Consider the following 22,427-nt stretch of genomic DNA (forward strand, 5'->3'; position numbering starts at 1 on the left):
TACTTGGCACAGTCAATTTCTTAAAAGTTATGAAATCTGAGAACTGTTAATCCTGCGTCCTGCACGTTCATGGAGCAGGATTTGTCTGCCTCGATGCATGTTTAATTATATGTTTTTTACTTAGGCAGATTTCCCATAGATAACAGTGTCACTTGATATTGCTGTTAATTTTGCTTGAATGAGGAGTAAAAACTGAGCCCTTATATTTGTTACAAAGATTTGTGAAGATTTGGGTTGTTTTCCCTACGCAATCAGAAGACTTTGCTGTGGTTTCCAATTCCTTCCCCAGCGAAGTCATCTTAATAGTAATTTTGCTTTAAATCCACTGTATATACTGTATTTTTAAGGTTTGTCAGCACTGTGTAATGCTAAATTGGTAAAGTTTGAAACATTGTTCATTTTGACATAATTTGATTACTTTTTGTAATATCCTTGCAATGGTCAGTAAATCAGAAGACACTCAAAATGAGAAAGGTTGGCACCAGCATAGCTGTTGTAATGCAGGATGAGCACAGTGTTCCTGCTGCAGTTGTCTCTAATCTAGGCCAGTCCCTTAAATCAGTCAACTTTTTTTTTGTTTATGGTTTCATTTCTTCATTCTCATGCATGTGGGCCAAAACTGTTGTCTTCCAGTATTGCAGAGGACTGTCAAATTCACCCAGTAAGCTGTGCTTGTTTAATCTCTTCTTACAAATGTTAATACTCTTTCCTTTTTCAGTAGCTTTGGTTTGTTATATTTGAAATTGGAACCTGAGAATCAGGATTAGGTGATATTACAAAACATGTATCCATGTAATAAAATTGCATATACAGTAAAATTGTAATAAGGATCTTCAGATGACATTTAAACCAGTAGGAAGTAACCCTTCATAGGAAAATTCTGGCAATTTTTTCTGCTCGGTGAGAAAAAGACACTTTTTCAGTTTTCTTTCTCATTTTAGGCTGGGAATGGAGTGCATAGTTTGTATGTCAGCAGGGGACATCTTACCAAAACAAAGCATCCATGGGACCGTTGTCTAATCAATGACTTCTAAGTGCAGAACCTGTTAGATTGGAAACAAGTGCTACAAGATGCCGAGTGAGGTGCTTGAAAGCAGCAGCGGAATGGAGGAGACTGTGCAGAAAGAGAGCAAGTCTGGAAGCCAGAGCCCTCGCCGTGGGTCCATGAGAAGGGCTGTGGCAACCACTGTCACATTTGATGGGGAAGCCACTATGGACCGGAGGAAAAAGAAGAAGAAAGAGTCCCGTCCCGAGTCAATAATAGTGTATCGGTCAGAGAATGAGAATAAGGTGGAAGAAGAACAGGCAGATGAAGGAGGGGAGAGGAGCTCTGAGGAAGGCTCCAAGTTCCTGAGTCAGTCCATGGCAGATGGTACGTATTTCTGGGAACACACACTTTCCATAAACTTTTTTGGTGCCAGCATGCACTGAGGTCAAATGGAAGTGATGGTGGGACCAACCCACTCCAAGACTGCAGACAAGGAGAGCTTGAGTTCATACGTTAAAACACTCTGAAATAAAAAGCATTACAGGCTGATTTGGGGTGTCTCCTGCAGTTCTTTGCAGAGGTTGGTTGTTGCCACACTCTTAGGTTTAGATGTATGTGCTGGTTGGGCTTGATCCAGAAAAATGCTGAGCGTGCTTTAAGCTAATGGTGCTGTGATCAAGCCACGGTCCATGCCTAAGACAGCTGCCTGTTAAGTGAAAGAGTGGAAGCAGATGGATTTAGTGGCTCTATCTGTGATAGGGAGTTTCACTCATTATGTAGGATTTGCTGTTGCCTTCTGTTTGCATATTCTCAGCACAGCTTCCTCTTAAAGAGGGATTGTTTGGCAAGGTCATCATGGGGCGTCTTGGAGCCACTTTCGCTTCTGGTGTCTGTCTTGGATACGCTTGCAGGGAGAAGTGTGGCCGGCAGGTCCTATGGCTAATCTTCTTGTGAGTCAGCCGTGCAGGCTGAGGGGGGCTTAAATGTGAATGCATGCTCCTGGTCCGTCAGCCGCACCAGATTGCCCCATGATCCCAACCTCGATCCTCATGGCATATCTGCCGCCTTCCTGTTTTCGTGGGCTACTTCAAACTGCTCAGCCTCCTTTTAAGAGCCTCTGAAGACCTCCTTCCAAGCTTGTCAGAATTAAGATGAGGAGGAAGCATATTTTAGCCCCATGGAAGAGTTTATGGCCAGTACCACTGCAGGGACCATCTAAACCAATGTCACTTGAAAGCTGAGGCAGTCTGTTTGTGACTTTAAGACACACCCCAGCACTTTCCTGTTTAGTACATTTGCTGATCCCTTAAAATGCAAATATAACTATATGAGAGTATGTAAGTTTTTTCTGAACTTTGAAAATTAATTTGGATTGAGATACAGTGCAAATGCGCAGTGAAATACTAGCTATTCAAGTATAACTCCATGTGTGGATGTGCTTATTCATAGCATCATAGAATCACAGAATGGTTTGAGTTGGAAGGGACCTTAAAGATCACCTAGTCCAACTCCCCTGCCACGGGCAGGGACACCTTCTACTAGACCATGTTGCTTGAAGCCACAGCTTCTCTGGGCAACCTGTGCCAGTGCCTCACCACCCTCACAGTGAAGAACCTATTCCCAATATCTAATCTAAATCTCCCCTCTTTCAGTTTGAAACTGTTACCCCTCATCCTATCACTACTCTCCCTGATCAAGAGTCCCTCCCCACCTTTCCTGTAGGCCCCCTTTAAGTACCAGAAGGCCGCTATAAGGTCTCCCTGGAGCCTTCTCTTCTCCAGCCTGAACAACCCCAGCTCTCAGCCTGTCCTCATAGGGGACGTGCTCCAGTCCCCTGATCATCTTCACGGCCCTCCTCTGGAGCAGCTCCAACATGTCCATGTCTTTCTTATGCTGGGGTGCCCAGAGCTGAGCACAGCACTGCAGGTGGGGTCTCACCACAGCAGAGTAAAGGAGCAGAATCCCCTCCCTCAACCTGCTGGCCACACTGCTTTTGATGCAGCCCAGGATGTGACTGGCTTTCTGGGCTGTGAGTGCACACTGCTGGCTCATATTCAGTTTTTCACACACCAGCACCTCTTGTTTGTTCCAGAACAAGAGTCTTAGTCATATTTATCTAATTCACTCCAAGTGTCCACGCTGTTCAGGAATAAATCTATGAGGGTACCAGAGAAAATAGGCATACCATTTTTGATTCAGTTACTCTGTCTTATGTACTCCTGCAGTGCTTTCTCTTCACATACTGTCCCTAATGCAGATGCTGGAGTCTTCTCTCTTTTGATTTCTGCAATCTGGAATTCCTGTCTTCTCCCTCATTAGCTCTTCTTCCATTTTCTTCTGTGATAATGTTCTTTATACTGCATTGCTTCTTGCGTATTTTTGTTTGTTTTGTTTTGGTTTAATATAACTCCATATGCATTATCTAATTGTCTTTGGGGATTTACACAAAGTACTCCGTACAGAAAATAAATCTAATGTAGCTGAGTTTTTCTGTGTTTGTAGGTATCTGGAACATGCCTTTAGACAGCCGGTATGTCACCTTGACTGGAACAATCACCAGGGGAAAGAAGAAGGGTCAGATGGTGGATATCCATGTCACACTAACGGACAAAGAGCTGCAGGAACTTGCTAAGTCGAAGGAACCTCCTAAAGAGGACACACCTGAGAAGAAGAAGAAATGTGATGTTGGGCTGGACAGAGGACCCCACATTGTCCTCTGGACCATCATCTGCCTCCCCATCATTTTTATAGTGTCCTTCGTGGTTTCATTCTACTATGGAACCATTACGTGGTACAACATCTTCTTGGTGTACAATGAAGAGAGGACTTTCTGGCACAAGATCACCTTTTGTCCCTTTTTGATCATCTTCTACCCAATTATAATTATGGTTGTGTCTTTTTCCCTAGGCGTGTACTCGGCTATGGCCCAGGTAGCATGGTCCTTTGGGTACTGGTGGCATGCTGTCAGGGATATGGAGAAGGGCTTCTGTGGCTGGCTCTGCAGCAAGCTGGGTTTGGAAGATTGTTCTCCGTACAGTATTGTTGAGCTGCTAGATTCTGACAATATCTCAGGTAGTCTCTCTGGCAAGAGCTCTGCACAGGGGGTTGAGACCTCAGCAGTCTGAGCCTTTGTCCTGGCTGACTATTTTGGTCACACGGAAGTGGTTCTCATCTAGAAAATAACACACTGGGGTTTTTAAAATACATATAAATATAAATATATATATTTAAACACAAACTTAATGAACAGAATATTGGGCTGAGAGTGCTCTTTAAATGTCGCAGAATGCAAGTGCTAGCTTCACGTGGCCTGGGTGGGGAGGTGCATGGCTCTCCAAGGATTCATCATTTGGTTTAGCTAATTACAACTTCTGGGAATGGTGAGAAAATGCAGGTCTGTGGGGCTCAGACTGTTTGTCGAGTGGCAGAAATACATGCTGGAAAGTCCACTTCAGTAAAGTTAGACTTTACTTTTCAGAAATTAGGATGTAACAGTGACCAATTGACCCAGTGAAAAGGGGATGAACTTCAGGAGACAGGAACTCATTCAGAGGTGAAGGCTAAATTGCAATATAAGTGATGTTCCTGCAGTTTTCCTAGAAAGGGTCCTTTTCCCGTCCTTCCACCAAGTGCAGCAAACTTTCCAGACAGGCTAACTGCTTAGGCACTGTCAAGAGTTTGACAAACAGCACTGGAGCAGTTGTGCCCAACCTTTCACTGGGAGAGGACAGCATAGTCTCCAGCAAAGGCACGTGAGCTCTACACTGACCTAAAACGCACCCATCACATGATGGAAAAGTAGGGTTTGCTCTGTAATGCAGTGCATGGGGACCTGATGGGCCTGTCACCAAGCACCCTCAGGGGACTGTAGGTGCACAGATAGGTGCTAAGGACACACCTGCATTTGATCTCTTGATAGGTGCACTGCTAGGAAGGAATGGGCTATGGAGTTGTACGCAGTGTGCAGTGCAAACAGTTGCAATATAGGGAAGAAAAACACCTGCTCTAAGGAAGGGTGATCAGTTTGCATGTCACTGCAATGCAGGTGGGGACCAGCGGCACCTGTATTTATGGAGGTGGAGTTGAAGGTGCTTGGGATGGGAAGGTCTTACTGAAACAGCCATCCTGTTTTTTAAGTTGCACTTATAGACAAGTGGCCAGACCTTCCCTTTCAGAACGGGGGCATCCCTGAGCCCATGTCTGTTAGTGCCAGTGCAAACTGCATTAGTGCCTCAGCTCTGGAAATCTGCATCCCACACACACTTCCTGGTTAATTATGTGGAAGAGCGATGGATTATACATCCTCCTCCTCTCATGTCTCATTTTCATAATTGGTTTCCCTCCTTTTGGGACTTTGCATGGCATCTTAGTGGGCTCCCAGACCAGGCTGAGGTGGCCACCATAGGCTGGAGAAATTTTAATTGTCTCTTTAAAATAAATGACTAGCAGAAAAGTTCTTTTTCTGGATTGACTGTTGGGGTTTTGGCCTAAGGAGGACATGAGGAAAATAAGAAAGAGGTATAACAGACTGTAATGGGGACTGAATTACATGTCTGAAACATGATGAATTTTTGAGTGCTCTAGTTTAGCTGGTGCTGCTAGAAAGTCTGGCTCAGCCCTAACCCAGAGGAGCCCCCCATTTGCATGCATATAGGTAGATAATTTGTAGTGTGCAGTCAGTCAGGCTGCACAGTCACTCATGTCTGTATAGATGTTTCACTTCCCCAGTCTCCCTACCAGAGGGAGAGCTGCTTTAGTTTTAGGATGGTAGAGAGAAGCATTCAGAAGCTGGATTTCACAGGAACTAATGCTTTGTGTTGCACTTCAAGGATAAGCTCAAGACTACACTGACTGTCTGTCCTGGTTAGGACATCTGGGAGCCGGTGATGTATGAACAAGTCCATCCGATCCTCTAGGCCTGACATTGAGAAATAAGTAAAGTCCCTGCTGCATCGTTGGTCTGTCCCCTTCTGGGAGATCCAGCCAAAGCAGCATCTTAGTGCTGGCTTGTGGATTAACAGTGTGAATAGTGTATGAGCCAAATATCAAGAGCAGACTTGGCCCCACACACCACTGACAAAGCAGAGGTGCTCCCTGGGCACAGCCAGGTACAGCCAGGCTGTGTTTGCTGCTTCCTGATGCACAACTTTCTGTTTTTACTGGCGAAGTCTTTAAAGGCAATGACCAACTTCCAGCAGAAAAAATAAATAGACTCCAACCTGTGAGGCAATGGCAGGTAATTCAGTGGGGCTCAAAGAAGCTGACAAATGCCTGGGACTAGTTCAAGCAGTGAAGTGCCTTTCACAGGGCTGTTTCAATCAGGGAGCTTGATATGCCTCTAAATTAATAGAGAGGCTGAGGATAAGTCATGCCACTGCTGGCAATCTGTAGTGACCCAGCGCAGCCAGTCTGCTAAATACTCCTCCACATGGAAATCACAGGCTCCTACATGGCTGGAGGGTGGGAAGAAGTGATGCTTAACAACCATTAATGGGAAGGAAGGCCCACTGGCAAGTGTTCTCACGCTTTGCGTAGAGGGACGCTGCTGGCATTAAAAGAGTGGATTGTGTATCTTGGCCCCAACATGCATCAAACAAGTGGGTCTGCAGGAAGGATGGCTGGCAAGTGTGCATTGCTGCAGAGGGAGAAAACCCAATTCAGCTGTCACGGCCAAACAGCAGCTGTTCAAGGCTAGACGAAAGGCTGCGGTCAGTAGCACAAAGAGCCTTCAGCTTACAGAGGGCTTGAATGATAAATACTAGCTCATTACAGAATACAGCCATGTGAAATGTCTGCTGAGCTGTAGGATTTGCTTTCAGGATTGCAAACAGCCTGACAGAGAGGAGACAAAACCAAATCTGTGCCTCTTACTGCTATGTAGACACAAAGGCGTGTCAGAGAAGTTGTTGCACCCTCCCTCTGCCATGGCAGCTATGCTTCTGGGTTTGGAGGCCGCCTTTTGGGGGATATACTGGAACAATCCATCGTGTGTTTTCTACTTCTTTACACTTAACCAAGCTTGCCTCTGCTCCTGCCAAGGTCAGGGTGTTCTGTCATTGATTTTGGTGGGGGCTAGTTTAAGCTTGGGGTTAGTTCTGGTGCTATTTGTAAAAGTTATATTCAAACTTTTCTCAAAACAACTCTGGATAGCTTTCTCTCTTGCCTGTTATCCTCCAGAGCGGTTTGCCTGCTGCAAAATATATAAACATTATCAATTGTTGTAATAGAAAAAAGCACAAGTTTTTGTCTTGTTCTACCCTTGCTTTGAGAAACTCACAAGTAATTTCTGCTTATGTGCCACTGTCAAACTGCAGGGAATTCCAGTTATTCTGATTGTTGAGTGTGTTTCTGGCTGCTCTAGTCTGGATGGTTTTTTTTAAGCAAAGATAGTGTGTGTTCGCTGATTGTTATTTTTAATTGCATTCCCTTTTCCCATCCTCGCTGGCCTGGGTGGAGAATAAAGATACATGTGGCTTTAGAAAGAATGTTGCTGCCATGCTTTTTCTTGACTTTGTATTAAAAACAGTGCTGTGGGATGGACACAGTCATTCTATGCTGATAATTGATTACAAGTCATTATCTTTGAAGATCCACTTTAAAGTGTCTGAAATAAGTCTCAGTTTTGCCTCGTTAATCTGTGCCTATCCAGAACTGGCAGATCTTTGGGCTCTGGGTTCCTCCGTTTTTACTTCACAGCGCACAAATGAAAACTTTGATTTAATGTCCCTCATTGGGTATCTGTTTGACTTTAGCCCCAAGGATCTGTAGGGAGGGACAGGCTTCCATACCAAAATAGGAAGTACATTTAATGCTACAAATAAGGTCTGCATGTCTGTGACTTGGAGCTGCTATTTACAGCTGTGCTGGGGAGATTTCTTACAACCCTGAAGGACTCCAGACATGTCTCTGATAAGCCAAAGGAGAATCCACCAGTACAGTTCTTGGAGGTGTCTAAATATTAAGTGACACCTTCGGTGCTCTCCCCCACAGTCTTACCACAGTCCTACTGTCTTGCTAGCACAGGGCAAACACTTACATGACATTTTCTTTCTTCTAAGAAGGAGACGTGGATCTTTGGAAAACCCAAATGAAATTCTTAGCCAAGGGCTAGGACAGCTTCAGTGTAACAGCTCTTTGAGCCAAAATGCTACCTGCAGGTGATTTCCTCAAACTGGCAGTGCCGTGTCCAACGGAACAGCTGGAAATACTGGGAAGGTGCTTTTGGTGTGATGCCTGCTGCAAACATTGCCAAGGGAACAGGGTTCCCTGCGTGGTGGATGTGTGCTGGGGACTTCCAACCTCCAGTGAATAACCTGGTGAAGGAGACTCAGCTTCCTGCAGTGGCAGGGCGGGATGGATGTACTAGGCCCAGAAAATTAGCTCCTAGGCCTTTGCAGTTCTCACCTTGAGGTACAAGGTAATAATTTTAGAAGATAATGGTTAGCAGTGGGAGAGACTCCTATTGAAGACCTTTGCACCAGGCAAAACACACCTATATGACTGCCCCATGTATTTCACCGGGGGAAGAGACAGTGCTAATTCTGCCTGCCAATTTACCCATCCCATTCAGTTTCTTTGAGAGCAGAAACAATCACAGTGTGAACTGTGCTTTTAACCACAATTAGGCTCTTGAATTTACCCTTCTAATCCCTTGGGACAGTTCTTTGAATCTTGAGGAAGCCCTGAGAGGGATCCTGCAACTCCTCACTCTGAGATTATCAGCAGGGGCCACTCCATGGGTCCATGTGCCCACCCCCATGACACCTTTTCAAAGCTGCAACCACTAGTTAAGAAAAGCCACTCCAGTCTGCTCTTGCACACTGAAGCATGCAGTTACACTAGCGCTAAAGAGAGAAAATAAGGATGCACAGCCCATATTCCTCCACTGTGATGGAAACAATTTTGCTCAAAACTTATGTAAACCCTTTTTGTCTCAGGTTGTGAATTATCTGTGGGACCGGCACTCTTTCAGATTCTTTCCAAAGAATTGTTGATGTGGAGGCAGTTAGATTGACAGAGATTCATTTCTGGGTAGATTAGTCCATCCAAATTTATTCCCTGTATGGAAATGGGAAAAAGAGAGGTCGAAGCAAATTTAGGGAGCAAATCCACTTGGAAATGCAACTTTTAAATTAATTTAGGCAAATTAGAAGGGACATCATGTTTGCTTGTCTTAACTACAAAAGCATGATTTCTCTTCCAACAGGCAGCCACTTAATGATGAGGGAGGGCTTGTGGTTGTGTGTTTGATCAGGGTAAGTTGCCAGGGGCTTCAAAAAGCCCCCTAACTATCCTTTCACATAAACAGGTGAAGTGTGACTGCATGTGAACAAGCAGCCCAGAGAAACGAGGCTTGAGGGGCTCTTGTGGATCCCCCTTGGTCATCCAGTTCCATTAACTTTTGTTCTTCCTAATTTCTTGCCATTACACAGTAGGTGAAGTCTGTCAGAACGCATTAAAATAAAGAGAATGCCTGAGTCAGGCCAACAATGTGTTTGTCCCTGTGTTAAAAAAAATGCCCTTGCTTTTAGCATGCTAAAACATAAAACCTTCCCTCCAAAATAGAGCAGTTAAAATCTGTTGTGGTTTGCATCCATTGAAATTAGGTATGCCATGGATGAATGTGACCTGGAGCCCTCTAAGATACAGAGTTTCTGCCCAGATGTGATCTCCCTGTCTTTGGGCTCCATTTTACGACCATTTCTTCCAGCTGAAAATTTAACTTCACAAGATAAAAAAGGATAACTACTGAATTTGATAGTATGTTCTGCCTGGCAAATAGGATAAACCCCCACCTCTCAGGCAACATGTTCCCTCAGGGCTTGGTTTATTACAAGTTCCTCCATCGGTAATATATTTTAAAACCAATATATTTCAAGGTGCCTTTGACTGTTTTCATATGTACGCCAAATTCTTTCCGCTCCTACAGTGATAAGGTAAATTAATTAATTATTTCTACTAAAATAACAGCAAACTGGCTCATTGTGTTATATCACAAATATAGCTTAATTTATTCTAGCCTGGTTATCTGAATCACCTGCAGTTGCAATCCTAACAACCCCAAATATCCTAAGCAAACTGAACGGCTTTTACAACGTCAATGCTGGGCATGAATCCAACAGCTCCTGGTGTATTTGGCCTAAGGAAAGCCTTTTAATTAGCCTTTCTTTCTAAAATACATTACTTGTCCTAAACTATGGAAATGTCAGCTTCTAATGTCTTTTACTATGATGTATTTAAATATATTCGTAGTGAGCCACCCTTATAATTACAGGCAATTACTAGAACACCCTTCCATCATAATGGAGATTTTCCTTAACGCTTTAAGCATGTAAAAGTTGCACGCAGAATTAATAAACACAGCCAATTTTAACCTTCATTGATTTATTCAAATGGGCCTCCCCTGTGACTTAAGAAATGAGCAGAAATAACTCCTAGTATCTGTATGCAGTAAAAAAAAAAAAGGTGAAATATTAAATGTAGTAAGCAGTATCATCCCAGGGCACTGTACTGTCATTGCTAAATGGCATCTCGGTTCCCACCAATTACATGTCGGTAGAGCTACCTTCAGCGACTCAAAGCAGATAATAATATTGACTCCTCTACAGTGCGATTACACACCGCTGAAGCGATGAACTCCAATATTGAAACAGGCTCTAAGGCAAAAATTTCATGTGGTGGTGGTGACTTCAGCCAGCCCCACGATTACAGCAGGATTGCTCTGAGGCTCCAATTCCACCCTAAAATCAAGTCTCTTTTGACGGCTAAATTTGCCATTTATTTCAATAGAAAGTTATAAAAATTTGAATGTCTGCCTTGTCTAGTATAAAAAACCTGCAGAAATCATCAATTGTCATCTTGATGACTCCCTTCCCTCCAAGGAATTCCTTGTAAAAATAACTGACAGGGAAAACTTGAAATTATTCTGCCCCTGCCTCTACGTCTGACAGTGTCACGTATCTGCTGGTGTCATGGGTTAGCTTCAATTTACGGAGATAAAACCAAACTTAATCCCTTTTCTTTCCTCTCAAATAGCAGCTCCTTCCTTGACACTGCTGCTTTGTTCCCCAAAGCTGTACAAACTGGCAGCTCACAAGAATTAAAAGCTTTAAAAGATGACGTCCCATCTCCATGTCGCAATGCTCCATTTTTAAAGTGCATTTAGGCTGATATTTCTCTAAAGATCCAAACTTCCACCCTTTCAATCTGCTTCCAGGTGCAGGCAAACAAATAGGAATTTAAAATGGGATTCCCTCTCCCAGCTCAGAAAGAGCCTTGTTCGGCAGCTGAAGACTCTCCCAGTCCCCTCCCGCAGGCTGGCTGGCTGGATAAGGAACAAATCCTGTGCTATGAGGATTAAATTGGACCATTAGCCAGCACGTGTGTGTGCGTGCATGCATACGTGCACGATGCTGGTGGGGGGAGGATGAAACGGAGAGGATACTAAAGGCTTATCCTTCTGCATCCGCAAAGCAAATCCTTCACACAGTGTTATCCTAGCTAGCTTGTCCAGAACAATCCTGCTGCATGAAAGTGCTTTCCAGAGATGCTGAAAACACAGCTGGATTGCTAATGGCTGCAAACAAAGACTTACTGCACAGAGGTGAGATAAAGACTGTGAAACAAAGAGCCTGTGAAAAACAGGACGGATAAGATTCTGCTTCTGCGACAACCCAGTTCGAAATAGTAGCAGCTAATAGAAGACTTCTGGGCAAAACGTTGCTTTGCTGTGTTCTATAACTCAGTCTGCATTTTCCCCCAGCTTCTAAGTTGCCATTTTATTTGCATCTACTTTGTACTTACTGCCTTTTCCTAAAACACTGGCTTTAACATTTTTCAAACAGTATTTGATACTCTTTTACTGGGCTGTTGCCTTCCACAAAGCGAGTGTATCTGACATAAATTCTCTGGTCCTCTCCAGGAAGCCAGGTGTTCTGGACTTCAGTTGAGCCAAACTATTTCTATTAATTTTAAAGAAAATCAGACCCTACACTGCTGGTAGTTCTCTAAAATGTAATAAAAGAAATCCTCTGTTGTAATGGATTTAACAACTAATCCAGAAAAGTCTGCCAGAGTTATTTCAAGAGTAGAAACATGTGTCAGGTTTTCAGCTACTTAGCAGTGGGAAATATTTCACCTCTCGTGATACCAGGCTGAATGGCCCTCGCATCGCCTTCTTCAGAAATCCTTTGGCTAATCCATGGATTTAGAACTCATGAAAACATCATCCTAAGCAGAAACTCAGATTAATAGATTTTAGATGTAGGAAGAAATTTTTAAATCTACCTTCCAAAAAAGTGCAATGTAAAAGTATTTATGTATATATATATTATCTTTTATTGTCTAATTTCTGCCATACCTTTTTGCAGAAATTCCTCTGCAGTTCAGTGGTGCTTGCTGGGTGCACGCTACCTAATGCTGCAGGCTGTGGCGCTCCCTCTGCCTAGGTGACTGGGATCATGTTGCCCTCCAGTGGCTGAATTGAAAAACGGAGGAAAAAAGCCCACTGCAGTATTTTTTTTCTGCGTTAGAAATGCGTCCAAAGTCTACATACCATGAAAGTGCAATGGCAAATACTAGGAAGTTACATCATGCCAATTTTTAATATATTAATATAAAATTAATCCCTCCCTCTTCCTTACAGTATGCAATCTGAAGCAATCTTCAATCACAGCACTTTGTACTATTCTTTCTCTGGTGTGCCAGGCTTATATAGTAAGGCACAGGAAAGCATTTAATAAGAAGCCAATCCAGCACTTTGTTTTGCCCTTATATTTAAAAGTGTGGCCAAACCCCATATGCACAGATTGTGCAAAGCAATCTCTCAATAATGCACACCACTCTAACATGTAAGTACTTCACATATTCACATAATTACTTTTTTTTTTTGCAATATCATGTGACATAAATGCTGATAAACTTATATGTGGCAACAAAGGCACAAGCATTTTAAAAGCTATAGATGCCTATGAAGTCTCAGTGCCCCTCTGAGATGCCTTGCAGCTGATTTTTTAAGAACATTTAGCATAATAAGGCATTTTCTGTGTTGAAAGTGAAGCTCCTTTCATGAACACCTGTGAGTGCTCAGCACTTACTCAGATCTGACTGTTTCTCAAACTACGCACTAAGACAATGTGGGTCACATAACTAGTGCCTACTGGTGAGAGGCTTGGGTTCAAGCGGTTTGTAAATCAGAACACAGCCAACCTGCTGAACAAAACCAGAGAATTTAATTCTTAAAATGTCATTCAGTTACCATAATAATTTCGTCTTTCGTTCTGTGTCTCCCAATTTTTGCAACAAATGAGGCAAGAGTCTTATAACTCCTTTAGTGCACAGCCCTAATTTTATCCCAATATATGTTGGAATATATATTAGAAGAGACTATGGCATTGAGGGACATTGCTCCTGTAGACACAAAGTACTTGGTTAAGGTTGCAAGAAAAACTTTAATGTCATAATATCATTGCATTTTGGAGCTGGACTTTTGCAACTTCAGTGTTCTCTTTACTTCTTAAAGAAAAACACATTAAAGAAATAAAATTAAATTCTATTATAGAGACGACTCCTGACAGCTACACAGGTTTCAGCTGGGCTGAAACCTCTGGCCCCACAGCATGTGCTTCTGCCTTTTGAGATAATTAAATAATTGACAGCTGTGGAAGACTGTCCATTAGCAAAGGTCACCTGCAATCAGGCAGCAACGCAATTAACACCAGCAGCAAAAACTGATTACAGATAAAACAGGAAAAGTCAGTGTGCTTAAACAGTGGAGTTGTTTTCAAATCAGCTGAGCAAGATGAATTTCATCCAAGGCAAATATAAAACTGGCTAAAGCAATCTCAGGAGCATTAATGATTTTTCTGGAAAAGATGGGTGAGATTGCAAATACAACATCTACTTTTAAAAGAGATGAGGGTGTGCAAAGATGTTGGGGAATTATAGAGTATTTGCACTGCAGTCACTGGAAACTAGCATAACAAATAATTAAGCCATTTATAGGTGCTCAGGAGATAACAAGTAAAAAGGATTTTTTTTTTTTAAAGAACAAATGAAAGAAACTTTTATTTTGAGACAGAAACAGGCTTTTTAGATAGATAGAAATCATTTACCTTGATTTTAATAAGGCTTTGATATTGTTTTAAATGGCAGTCTCATAAGCAGGCTAGGAAGCTGTTGCATATTTTGATATGTATGATAAAATAACTGCAAAAGCAGCTAGACTGTTACATGCAGAGCTGTGTCTAGTGGTTACTCCTGGGGTGGCCATCTCAGGCTGAGCGCTGTTCCTTCATGACTTGGCTGAAGACACAATATGCTTATGAAGTCTGGAAATGACACCAAACTGGGAGGTATGGCAATTGCAATGGCTGAGAAGGTTAAAACTATGAAATGATTGTTGCAAATTTTGTAAATGGTCTGAAAGAGGAAGAAAAAAAAACAGGATGGAACTTGTTAAACAAATGTGCCATTCTATTCACCAAGAATAACAAACAGCAGGTGGGAGAGCTACTGGATGGGCAGGAATTCTGCAGGACAGTATGTGTGTGCCACATGTGAGTGCGATTCAAAATGTGACTCCGTGATAGTGTGAAAAAGGTAAATACCACGTGGGGAAAAGAGGTTATAAACACAGTTGGCTTGTGACTTCATGCTTTCCTCCTCTGTGGCACTTAATAAGGCCTCTGCTGGTGTATTACAGTCGGTGGAAGTTTTGCCTGAGAAATATGTGTTAACTGCACAGTCTAGAGAAGAAAGGGACTGGTCAGAAGGAGAGGGGAGGCTGTAAATTCAGCAGCTGGGGTGGGAGGCAGCGAGGAGGAAAAACAAGAGTGGCACTGTCTTTTAGGAGAGGAACTATGAACATGGGACCTCTGAGTCTCTCAGCTCTGTGCAGAAGGATTTGTAGAGCTGTTTCTGAAGTACTGATGTCTCCTCCGTGCTGGTGTGGGACTAGGACTTGTGGGTGTGGCTGCTTTGAAGTGATTTGTGTATCAGCTGTGATCCACCCATTTGCTGTGTTTCAGGAGCCCCTGAGCTAGAACGTGCCTGGCAGGACACACCCCGGGGTCAATGTGTTCTCATAGCTCAGTACCCCTCCCTACTATGATTTTCTTCTGTGTTTTCAAGAAAGGTTGGGTGGTGTAGTGTAATCCTTCCTATTTAGCATTCTAACTTTCCTACCACAATAATTTCCTTATGTTTCCTAGTAGCCCGACCTCCTTCCATTGCATGAACTAAACCAAAAATGGACAGAGCTGGTAGACCAACAGATGAGAAGTTAACTCCCCAGAAGGATTTTTAAAAATTATTTTTCAATTTATTGAAGGCACAGTTTTGCAATGTGCCAAGTGTTCATGAGTCATAGACAGCCAGAGGACAAGTGCTGTGGACTTAGGGCTGATGGTCAAAGACCAGTTTTGCTTGAGAGAGTGAAACCAGTGTTTGAGATCTCTTCCTTGCAGGTGTATTCTGCATAAGCAACTAAGCAAAGACAGTGTGTTAGGCTTACATCTCTTGGGGAAAGACCATCAGGAATGATGAAGTAAACATAATAAAAACTAATGTTGGTCTGCATCACAGTTTTGGCATGTGCTTGCAAGCAGGTGTTTGGAAAGATCCCTTGGGAGAAGACAACTGTGCACACCTCATGAAGCCCAATGCAGGAAGATGCTAACAGATGTGTTTCTAAGCTCTGCTTTGCTTCGGGTGCCAATTTCCAGTCCACTTTGTCTTTCAGCTTGCTGCCAAGCTTGTACTGGTAGAAACACAAAGCTGATTGGTGTCACAGTGACCTTGCCCTGCTTTGTTTATCTCTGTAGGAAATTCAGTTTGTAATTCCTCAGTCTGCAGTTAGTGCCCACTTCTATGTATGAACCCAGGCAAAGAATAGGTAATGATTGCAAAATTAATTCTTTCGGGGGAAGTTCTGCTTCATGTATCTGTTTCAATAAAACTATTGGGCTAGATCCCAGATGGCTATGTTACTCCTCTTTCCACCAGGCATTTATCCAAAGTTTTACCCCATGGGCAATTGTTCCAAGAGGGAGAAAGGCCAAGTCATCTTTCTACTTTTACTCCGAAGCCATTCACGTTTGCTCAGAGCTGCCATAAGCAGCTGGGTCCCAGCTGCAACTCTCTGGATAATACATTCCTTCTTGTAACAAAACAGGGAAGCCATTTTCCTTGCTGCCTTGTAAAGGCATGGAGTAAAGTTAAACACAAGGCAGGCCCCTTATTGCTACTTTCCCAACAGCGTGCTTATTTAATCCAGACTTAGTTTTGGGGGGGAATAAAAGTAACCAAAGAAGTATGCAGAGCAATGAGCGAGAACCTCACTGGGACTGAGGTCTGACTCACTTTGTTGCAAATGAGATTACAGCTGATCACCCTGGATGCTGAGTCCTCTGAGATGTTACATATGTGTGATTTATACCCAGAGAGACTCATTCTGTAAAATAGAAATGGCCAATTAATCACAAGCATCTCTTGGCAAGTGTTTACAAGCAAAGATCTTCAGGTCTTAATCCAGGCTAACAAAGCCCCAGTGCCCCCAGATGGAATTGGTTAGTCAGGTATGATGATTACCTATAAGGGAGCTCCCTGCAGACCTGTGAAGGAAATGGGGATTAAAGTTTGTTTCAGAAATTATTACCCATTTTTCCTTTGAATGGTGGAAACAGCTCTGAGGAAATGTGGCAGCATGAACGTGCGAAGGGATAAAGTTCAGGTTTATCGTTTGTGTATTTTGCTGAGAGAGTTACTAGACCCCGTCTATGCCAGACTGAGAGCTAATGTATAGGAAGATCACAGATGGAGTTTCATCGTTGCAGGTGTCTTTAGTTCTACTCAGCCTTTGTAAGGGAACAGGGTGCTGTACCTGCATTGGGTTCATCCACCTTCCTGCAAAGCAGAGGTTCCTAGTTCATACCCAAATTAGGTTTCTCTGAGTAATGTTTACAATTACTGCTCTAGCTATGAGAGTTTGGACCAAAGCCTGGGATTCAGCTTTTGTGTCAAATCTAGGATTCAGAGAGGACTATGATGGGTTTTGTCAATATTCTGTACCAGCAGTCAGGGCTGGGTTTTTACTTCCCAGCTCTGGCATAAAAATAAAATGTTCATTGATTATGATGCCTGGCAAAATGCTTTTCTGCTGGAGTGTGAAAAGCCCTTGCTGATGAAGTTGATCAATTCTTGTTTCTCTGTTATTCCCATTTGTGTGTGTGCACATGCACATCTCTTGTCTCATGCCTAGACTGCATGCAAGCTATGCTGGAAATCATTTGGGGTGGGGGATTGCCTGATTGCTAGCCCAAGGGGAGGCTTTTGGTCTGTGCCGAGCACTCCTAGGGACTAAGATAACACCAGCAATAATAAAAATTAAAAAAATAATAATAATACAGACATACAGGAAGGCAACACACAGCTTTCTCTTTCAGTTGCTGACTGTTTTTTTTTGTCTACAGGTTTCCCATAAAATATTTGTTATATTGCCAAGCTGCTCTGTTGCTTTGGTATGCAAAGTGCTTTGAAGAGAGAATCCCTCAATAACCAATATTCCCAAAGCATGGCAATGTAGTAAGGGGGGGAAAGGGATTTTTGTCTTCAGACATCACTCTATAAAAAAGGAAACTCTTGTGTTTGCAGGGTCAGTCTTCTGGTACAAGGTTTTTGAAGTGTTCATGTGAGATTTACTCTTTTGTAGCTGTACTAGTATCACCACTTTGCACTCTGTTTTTGAGAATAATTATAGATAGTGTTTTTTGAGATGCACTGAGAATAGGAAGAACACTGGTAATGATATTCTCAAAGGATACAAGGAAGATAATGCAGAACAAGAAGTACTCATTACATGTGATGGAATGTTTGCCATTCTCTATACATCTCTGCTGATGATTTAATACCCAACAGGTGCCAAGATATACATGATAGAGCATATATTATACTTCAACTTTTTAACATCAGCAGGTTTCAGTTTCATCAGACAGCTTGGATGTAATTTGATCCAGAAATTCTCTCTGTTGTTAATGCTGGGAGAAAGCTAGTGTGCCAACGTTTAATTAAATAATCATGTCCCACCGGTGATCCATGGGCAGAATGCAACTTATCAGGCACTTCCATCTGGCCCAAAGCCCAGTCCTGGTGGCGAAAGGGAATGGCTGCTCCTTCAGCAGACCAAGTCTTGTGGGACTCCTGGGTGCTGCAAGGAGGAGGCTGGAGAGCCCTGGGTGGACAGGCCCTGGGGGGTGGGTGACCCAGGGGGTGAGTCAGGAGGTGTTCAGAGGCAGGACAGGAGGGCCTCTCTGGCCCTACAGACTTGCCCTCCTGCTGCCTCTCCTCAAGGACCCCAGCCCACCCAAACCAGGCTTGTCCTTGGCTACGCACTACTCACCCTATGGCCAAAGTCACAGTCACGGCTACGAGATGGGGAGCTGAGGGGGTTGCACTGAGGGGAGAGATGAGGGGGAACCCCCCATCTCCCTTCCCTCTCACCCAGCTAGGCCATACCTGGCTCAGCCACGGCCTGCCCCGCACCAGCCTCGGGCCAACTGGAGGCCATGGCTGAGGGGGCCGTGTCCCCTCACAGCGCCGCGTCAGCCCCCTCTGGCCCGCCCCCTCCTCGGGGCCGGGGGCCGGGGCCCGGGCCCTCCCGTCTCCTTGGTGTCTCCCCCTACGCCCTCCTTTTATCACGGCCCCGCCTGCGCCGCCGCCCGCCGCGGGGTGGCGCTGCCCCTCCCGCGGAACGCCAGGCGCCGCCGCCGTGTTCCCGGGCGGACGCGGAGTACGCAGGGCCTAACGCGCCGCGTCCCGGAACGAGCGAGATGGCGCGCAGCGGCAAGGTGAGGGGGAGAAGGGGGGGTCCTCCTCTATGCCGACAGCCTTTGGGCACCCTACACGTACTCTGTCAGTCGCCCTTGTTCTCTACCACCACCCCCGGCCCGGTGTGGCGGGAGCGTGCCTCAGGGGTGGCGTGCCGTGCCGTGGAGGAGGTGCTGCCCGCTTGGGCCCCGCCGCGGCGGAGCGCCGGGGCGGGTGGGGGCCGTGACTGCAGGTCCCTCCTCTGCGGGCCGGAGCCGGCCTTGCCCGCCTGTAACGCGAGCGCTGCTTAAGCTTTGGCCCTGGGCGGCCGCTTGTGGCGGTGGGCGTTTGCGCGAGGCCGCGCTCGCTCTGGGGCTTCTGACGGCGCCTGGGGGTTGTTCGGCAGCGCCTTTCTGTGGCTGAACGTGGCCGGTCCGCTCACGGTCACCGCTCGAACGGCGGCTTGTCGGTACGGCGGTCAGCGTGGCGTGGAGCCGGCCCGGCCTGCCTTCGGTGAGCTGCCTCCGGTGTCGGCAGCAGACAGCCACAGCTGCCCAGCCCGTCTCTGAAAGCGGGTAGCTGCTTCCCGTGCCGGCCTCCGAGGTGCAAACCCCTCCGATTCGAAGGGAATTCAGTGTTCCTGTCTCGGAGGCAGCTGTGGTTTTGAGCACAGTGCAGCTACCGCGGTAGTAATCGCCATTGCTCATGCTAAAATAATGGTAGGAAGGTTTTGCTTTGCTAAAAATGCAGTTTGTGTGTCCGGTATGTTTAAGGAATCCCATTGGTGAAAGCTGCGCCAAGGTCTTTTCTGGTACAGGGCAGTTTAGTATCTGCTAAATACAGGTGTTGTCTGTGCTGCAGGCTGAAGTGCTGCTGTAGCCATATTTCTCTTGACTTTATTATAAGTAGCTTCAGCACTGAGAGGTTAGAGATAAAGGCAGGCTCGTTCGGTTTGCACCCTTATCAGTACTTGAGCAAAGGAGATTGATGTCAGCTCAGGTGTGACAGCGTTGTCCTACAGTCACACATGCTGAGCATCTTAAAAGCGTCGCTCAGCATGCTGCACCTGAAAATGGCAGTACTGGATGCTCAGAGGTGATACGCACAGAGGTTAAGAACAGATGAAGAAACACACAGAGGAGGATTACCAAAAGAGAGACCTGCCCTCTTCCTGAAGGAGGATTCCGCATACTTGAATAGGCACCGGGCTTGGAGTTTGCTGCCTTCCAGAAAAGCGTGTTAGCTCTTCAGTTGAAGCTTGATAATTTTTTCTTAAGCAAAACAGCAGCTCTTCTCTCCTGCATTTGTTTGATTTCTTTGCTGTCATCTTGCCAGCTGTGAAGAGCATTTTACCTGTTTTGGACAACAGGATTAATTCAGCTGCCAGCCACTGTGTGTCTTGAGGCAGGACAGCAACAAGCCAAGGGTCTGCAGTTGCTGATGCTGATAGAGTAATTCCTCAGGCTGGCAGGTGAGCAGTAACATTGCTCTTGTGAGAACCTAGTACAGGCTCAGTTACTGCCTCTGTTCCGCTCTAAGCTTCTGCAGTCCTAGCTGACTCAGAGGCATTCATTCCTGGCTCCCAGGCAAGCCACCAGTGAAGGCAGAGTGAGGAATAGAGTAGAGTGCTGAGACTGAGGATAACATGGTGGGCATCTTGTGGAGCCCTGTTGCTCAGCCTTCTTTCTTCCTCTTGTCCTGTCCTGGGAGGATGCCGGGAGTTAAACCAGTGCTTGTTAAGATGATAGGGGAGGTGCACGATATATTCTGGGAAAATAAGGAGGATAAGAAAATAGTTTGAGAGCTGCTAGTACAAAGCATTAGACAGCTAATCTGGGCAAGTTATTATTATAAACTTGATATTAAGAATTACCTATTTGGGTGACAAAAAGGATTAGATTCTGTTGGTTGATGTTTAAAAAGATACTTGGAGTTATTTGCACAGCCATATGCAAATGAGCTTAGACAAACATCTTTTCTTCCTGTTCATCCTTTTTGTTTTGCAAAAGCAGACTGTGAATGTCATGTTGCTTGATTTATTGCCCATGTCATTTTGGCAGCTTCACTTCTTAGAGAATTGGATATATTTTGTATTTTAAAACAAGGTGACTGGCTTCAACCTAGGTAATACCTAACTTTCCGGTGTTCTGGCCAACTGTGATTTTTTTGCAGGCAGTGTAAGCTATTGGCAATCCACCAGGCAAGATTTTGATGTGTATTTAGAGGACCATGGTTTAATCAGTGACAATAAATTTGAGCTGGCTTTTTGTCAGTGTCCTTGGATATGCAGGGCATAATTTTGCTGAATTCCTCTTGTAGCCTTGTTCAGCTGGATGGTAAAATTACTCAGGTTAATCAAGGTAAGTAGAGTCTGTGGAAGAACTGTAGAGGAACTTAGCAAGAGTTAACAAGAGAAATGACAAGAAGCAAATTTAGTTTATTCATATACTAATTTATGAATCAATTAAGGAGAAGACTTGGGCAGTGTTATATATAGATCAGTTAACGCAATGGATCAGCAATGCAAGCACATATGCTAGCTTGTGGGATTTAAGCCCTACATTGAAATTGGGACTCATCCTTCTAAGACATTAAGAGCATAGCTGTGTGCTGCAGACACCAGTGCTCACTGCAGACACCTCCAGGAGCATAAATGTTCTGGCTCTCCCTGGAAGCTGTCGGAGTGCTGTCATTCTTACCATTCTTGGATTAGACCACAGTGCGGTCTCTACAGTTGTTACGAGCTACTGTGAGGGGTGGATGTAGCTGTAGAGTTTAGGGAACAAGCTTGTATCTCCACGTTGTGTTGTGCAGATATACTGTATTGTCTTGTGCTTGTCAACCGAAAGATCTCTGTTTCCTGGAGCTTGAAGAGCCCTTAGATCCCTGATATATTCATGAGGTTGTATAGAAATTTCCCCTCTTGACAGATTATTATGTAACATAGGATTTTTATTTTCCCCTGAGATGCCTGGAACATGGTACAGGATTAAATGATTCTCAATTCAGTGCAGTTGTACTGGTTCTGTCTTACACCATTGTCTCATATTAACAGTTACTGTAAAAGAAACTGGTAGTGATGTATTTTGATTTTTAGGTTTTGTATGTACCCTTTTAAGTAATTATGCTTATATTAGTCCTTTTGCATTTGTATTCAGTATTGTCTTTCCTTTCTAGGTGGCCATAGTGCTGTGCCTGGATGTAGGCTTTACAATGAGTAGTTCTGCCCCTGGTGAGGAGTCTTCACTTGAACAAGCCAAGAAGATTATGACGAAGTTTGTGCAGCGACAGGTATGTGTGACTTAACATGTAATAAAAAACTGTTAAAAAGGGAGAGGAAGCAGTAACATCTGTGAAATATTTTCCTCATTTACTAATAATTGAAATAAATGATAAATGATTAAGAATTAGTCTTCTCAATTTTTAAGCAAAAGTAGCAGTGCTCTTTGTTTCAGCTGTACTGTTGTGGATGAGATGTGGCAGTTGGATTGGTCACTTTCACTTTTTCTTCAGGGCAGTAGAGCTTTTAGGGTAAACAAGTACTCTTCTCTTTCTCTGAAATGTTTCAAAGTTCTTAAGATTCACCGCACTGAAGACCCATTTCAAGAACCGAGTCGGCCAATTTTACTTGTTTTAT

At 44.2% G+C, this 22,427-nt stretch overlaps 2 protein-coding genes across 2 annotated transcripts in view; both read left to right on the plus strand.

The window, feature by feature from the left end:
- Positions 1 to 1,071: 1,071 nt before the first annotated feature.
- TMEM169 (transmembrane protein 169) lies at positions 1,072 to 4,113 on the plus strand. The gene is made up of 2 exons (XM_009959817.2): positions 1,072 to 1,372; positions 3,491 to 4,113. Exons 1-2 carry the CDS (start codon positions 1,072 to 1,074, stop codon positions 4,111 to 4,113), a joined length of 924 nt encoding a protein of 307 aa, XP_009958119.1.
- A 14,679-nt stretch (positions 4,114 to 18,792) lies between these two features.
- The window catches only part of XRCC5 (X-ray repair cross complementing 5), a 49,199-nt gene continuing 45,564 nt past the window's right edge, over positions 18,793 to 22,427 (plus strand). The window contains 2 exon segments of the mRNA XM_086466302.1: positions 18,793 to 18,831; positions 21,968 to 22,081. Coding sequence (XP_086322428.1) covers positions 18,814 to 18,831; positions 21,968 to 22,081 — 132 coding nt within the window. The 5' untranslated portion in view covers positions 18,793 to 18,813.

This window comes from Leptosomus discolor, chromosome 5, assembly GCF_034619465.1.
Source record: "Leptosomus discolor isolate bLepDis1 chromosome 5, bLepDis1.hap2, whole genome shotgun sequence".
In the NCBI taxonomy this organism is placed as follows: Eukaryota; Metazoa; Chordata; class Aves; order Leptosomiformes; family Leptosomidae; genus Leptosomus; species Leptosomus discolor.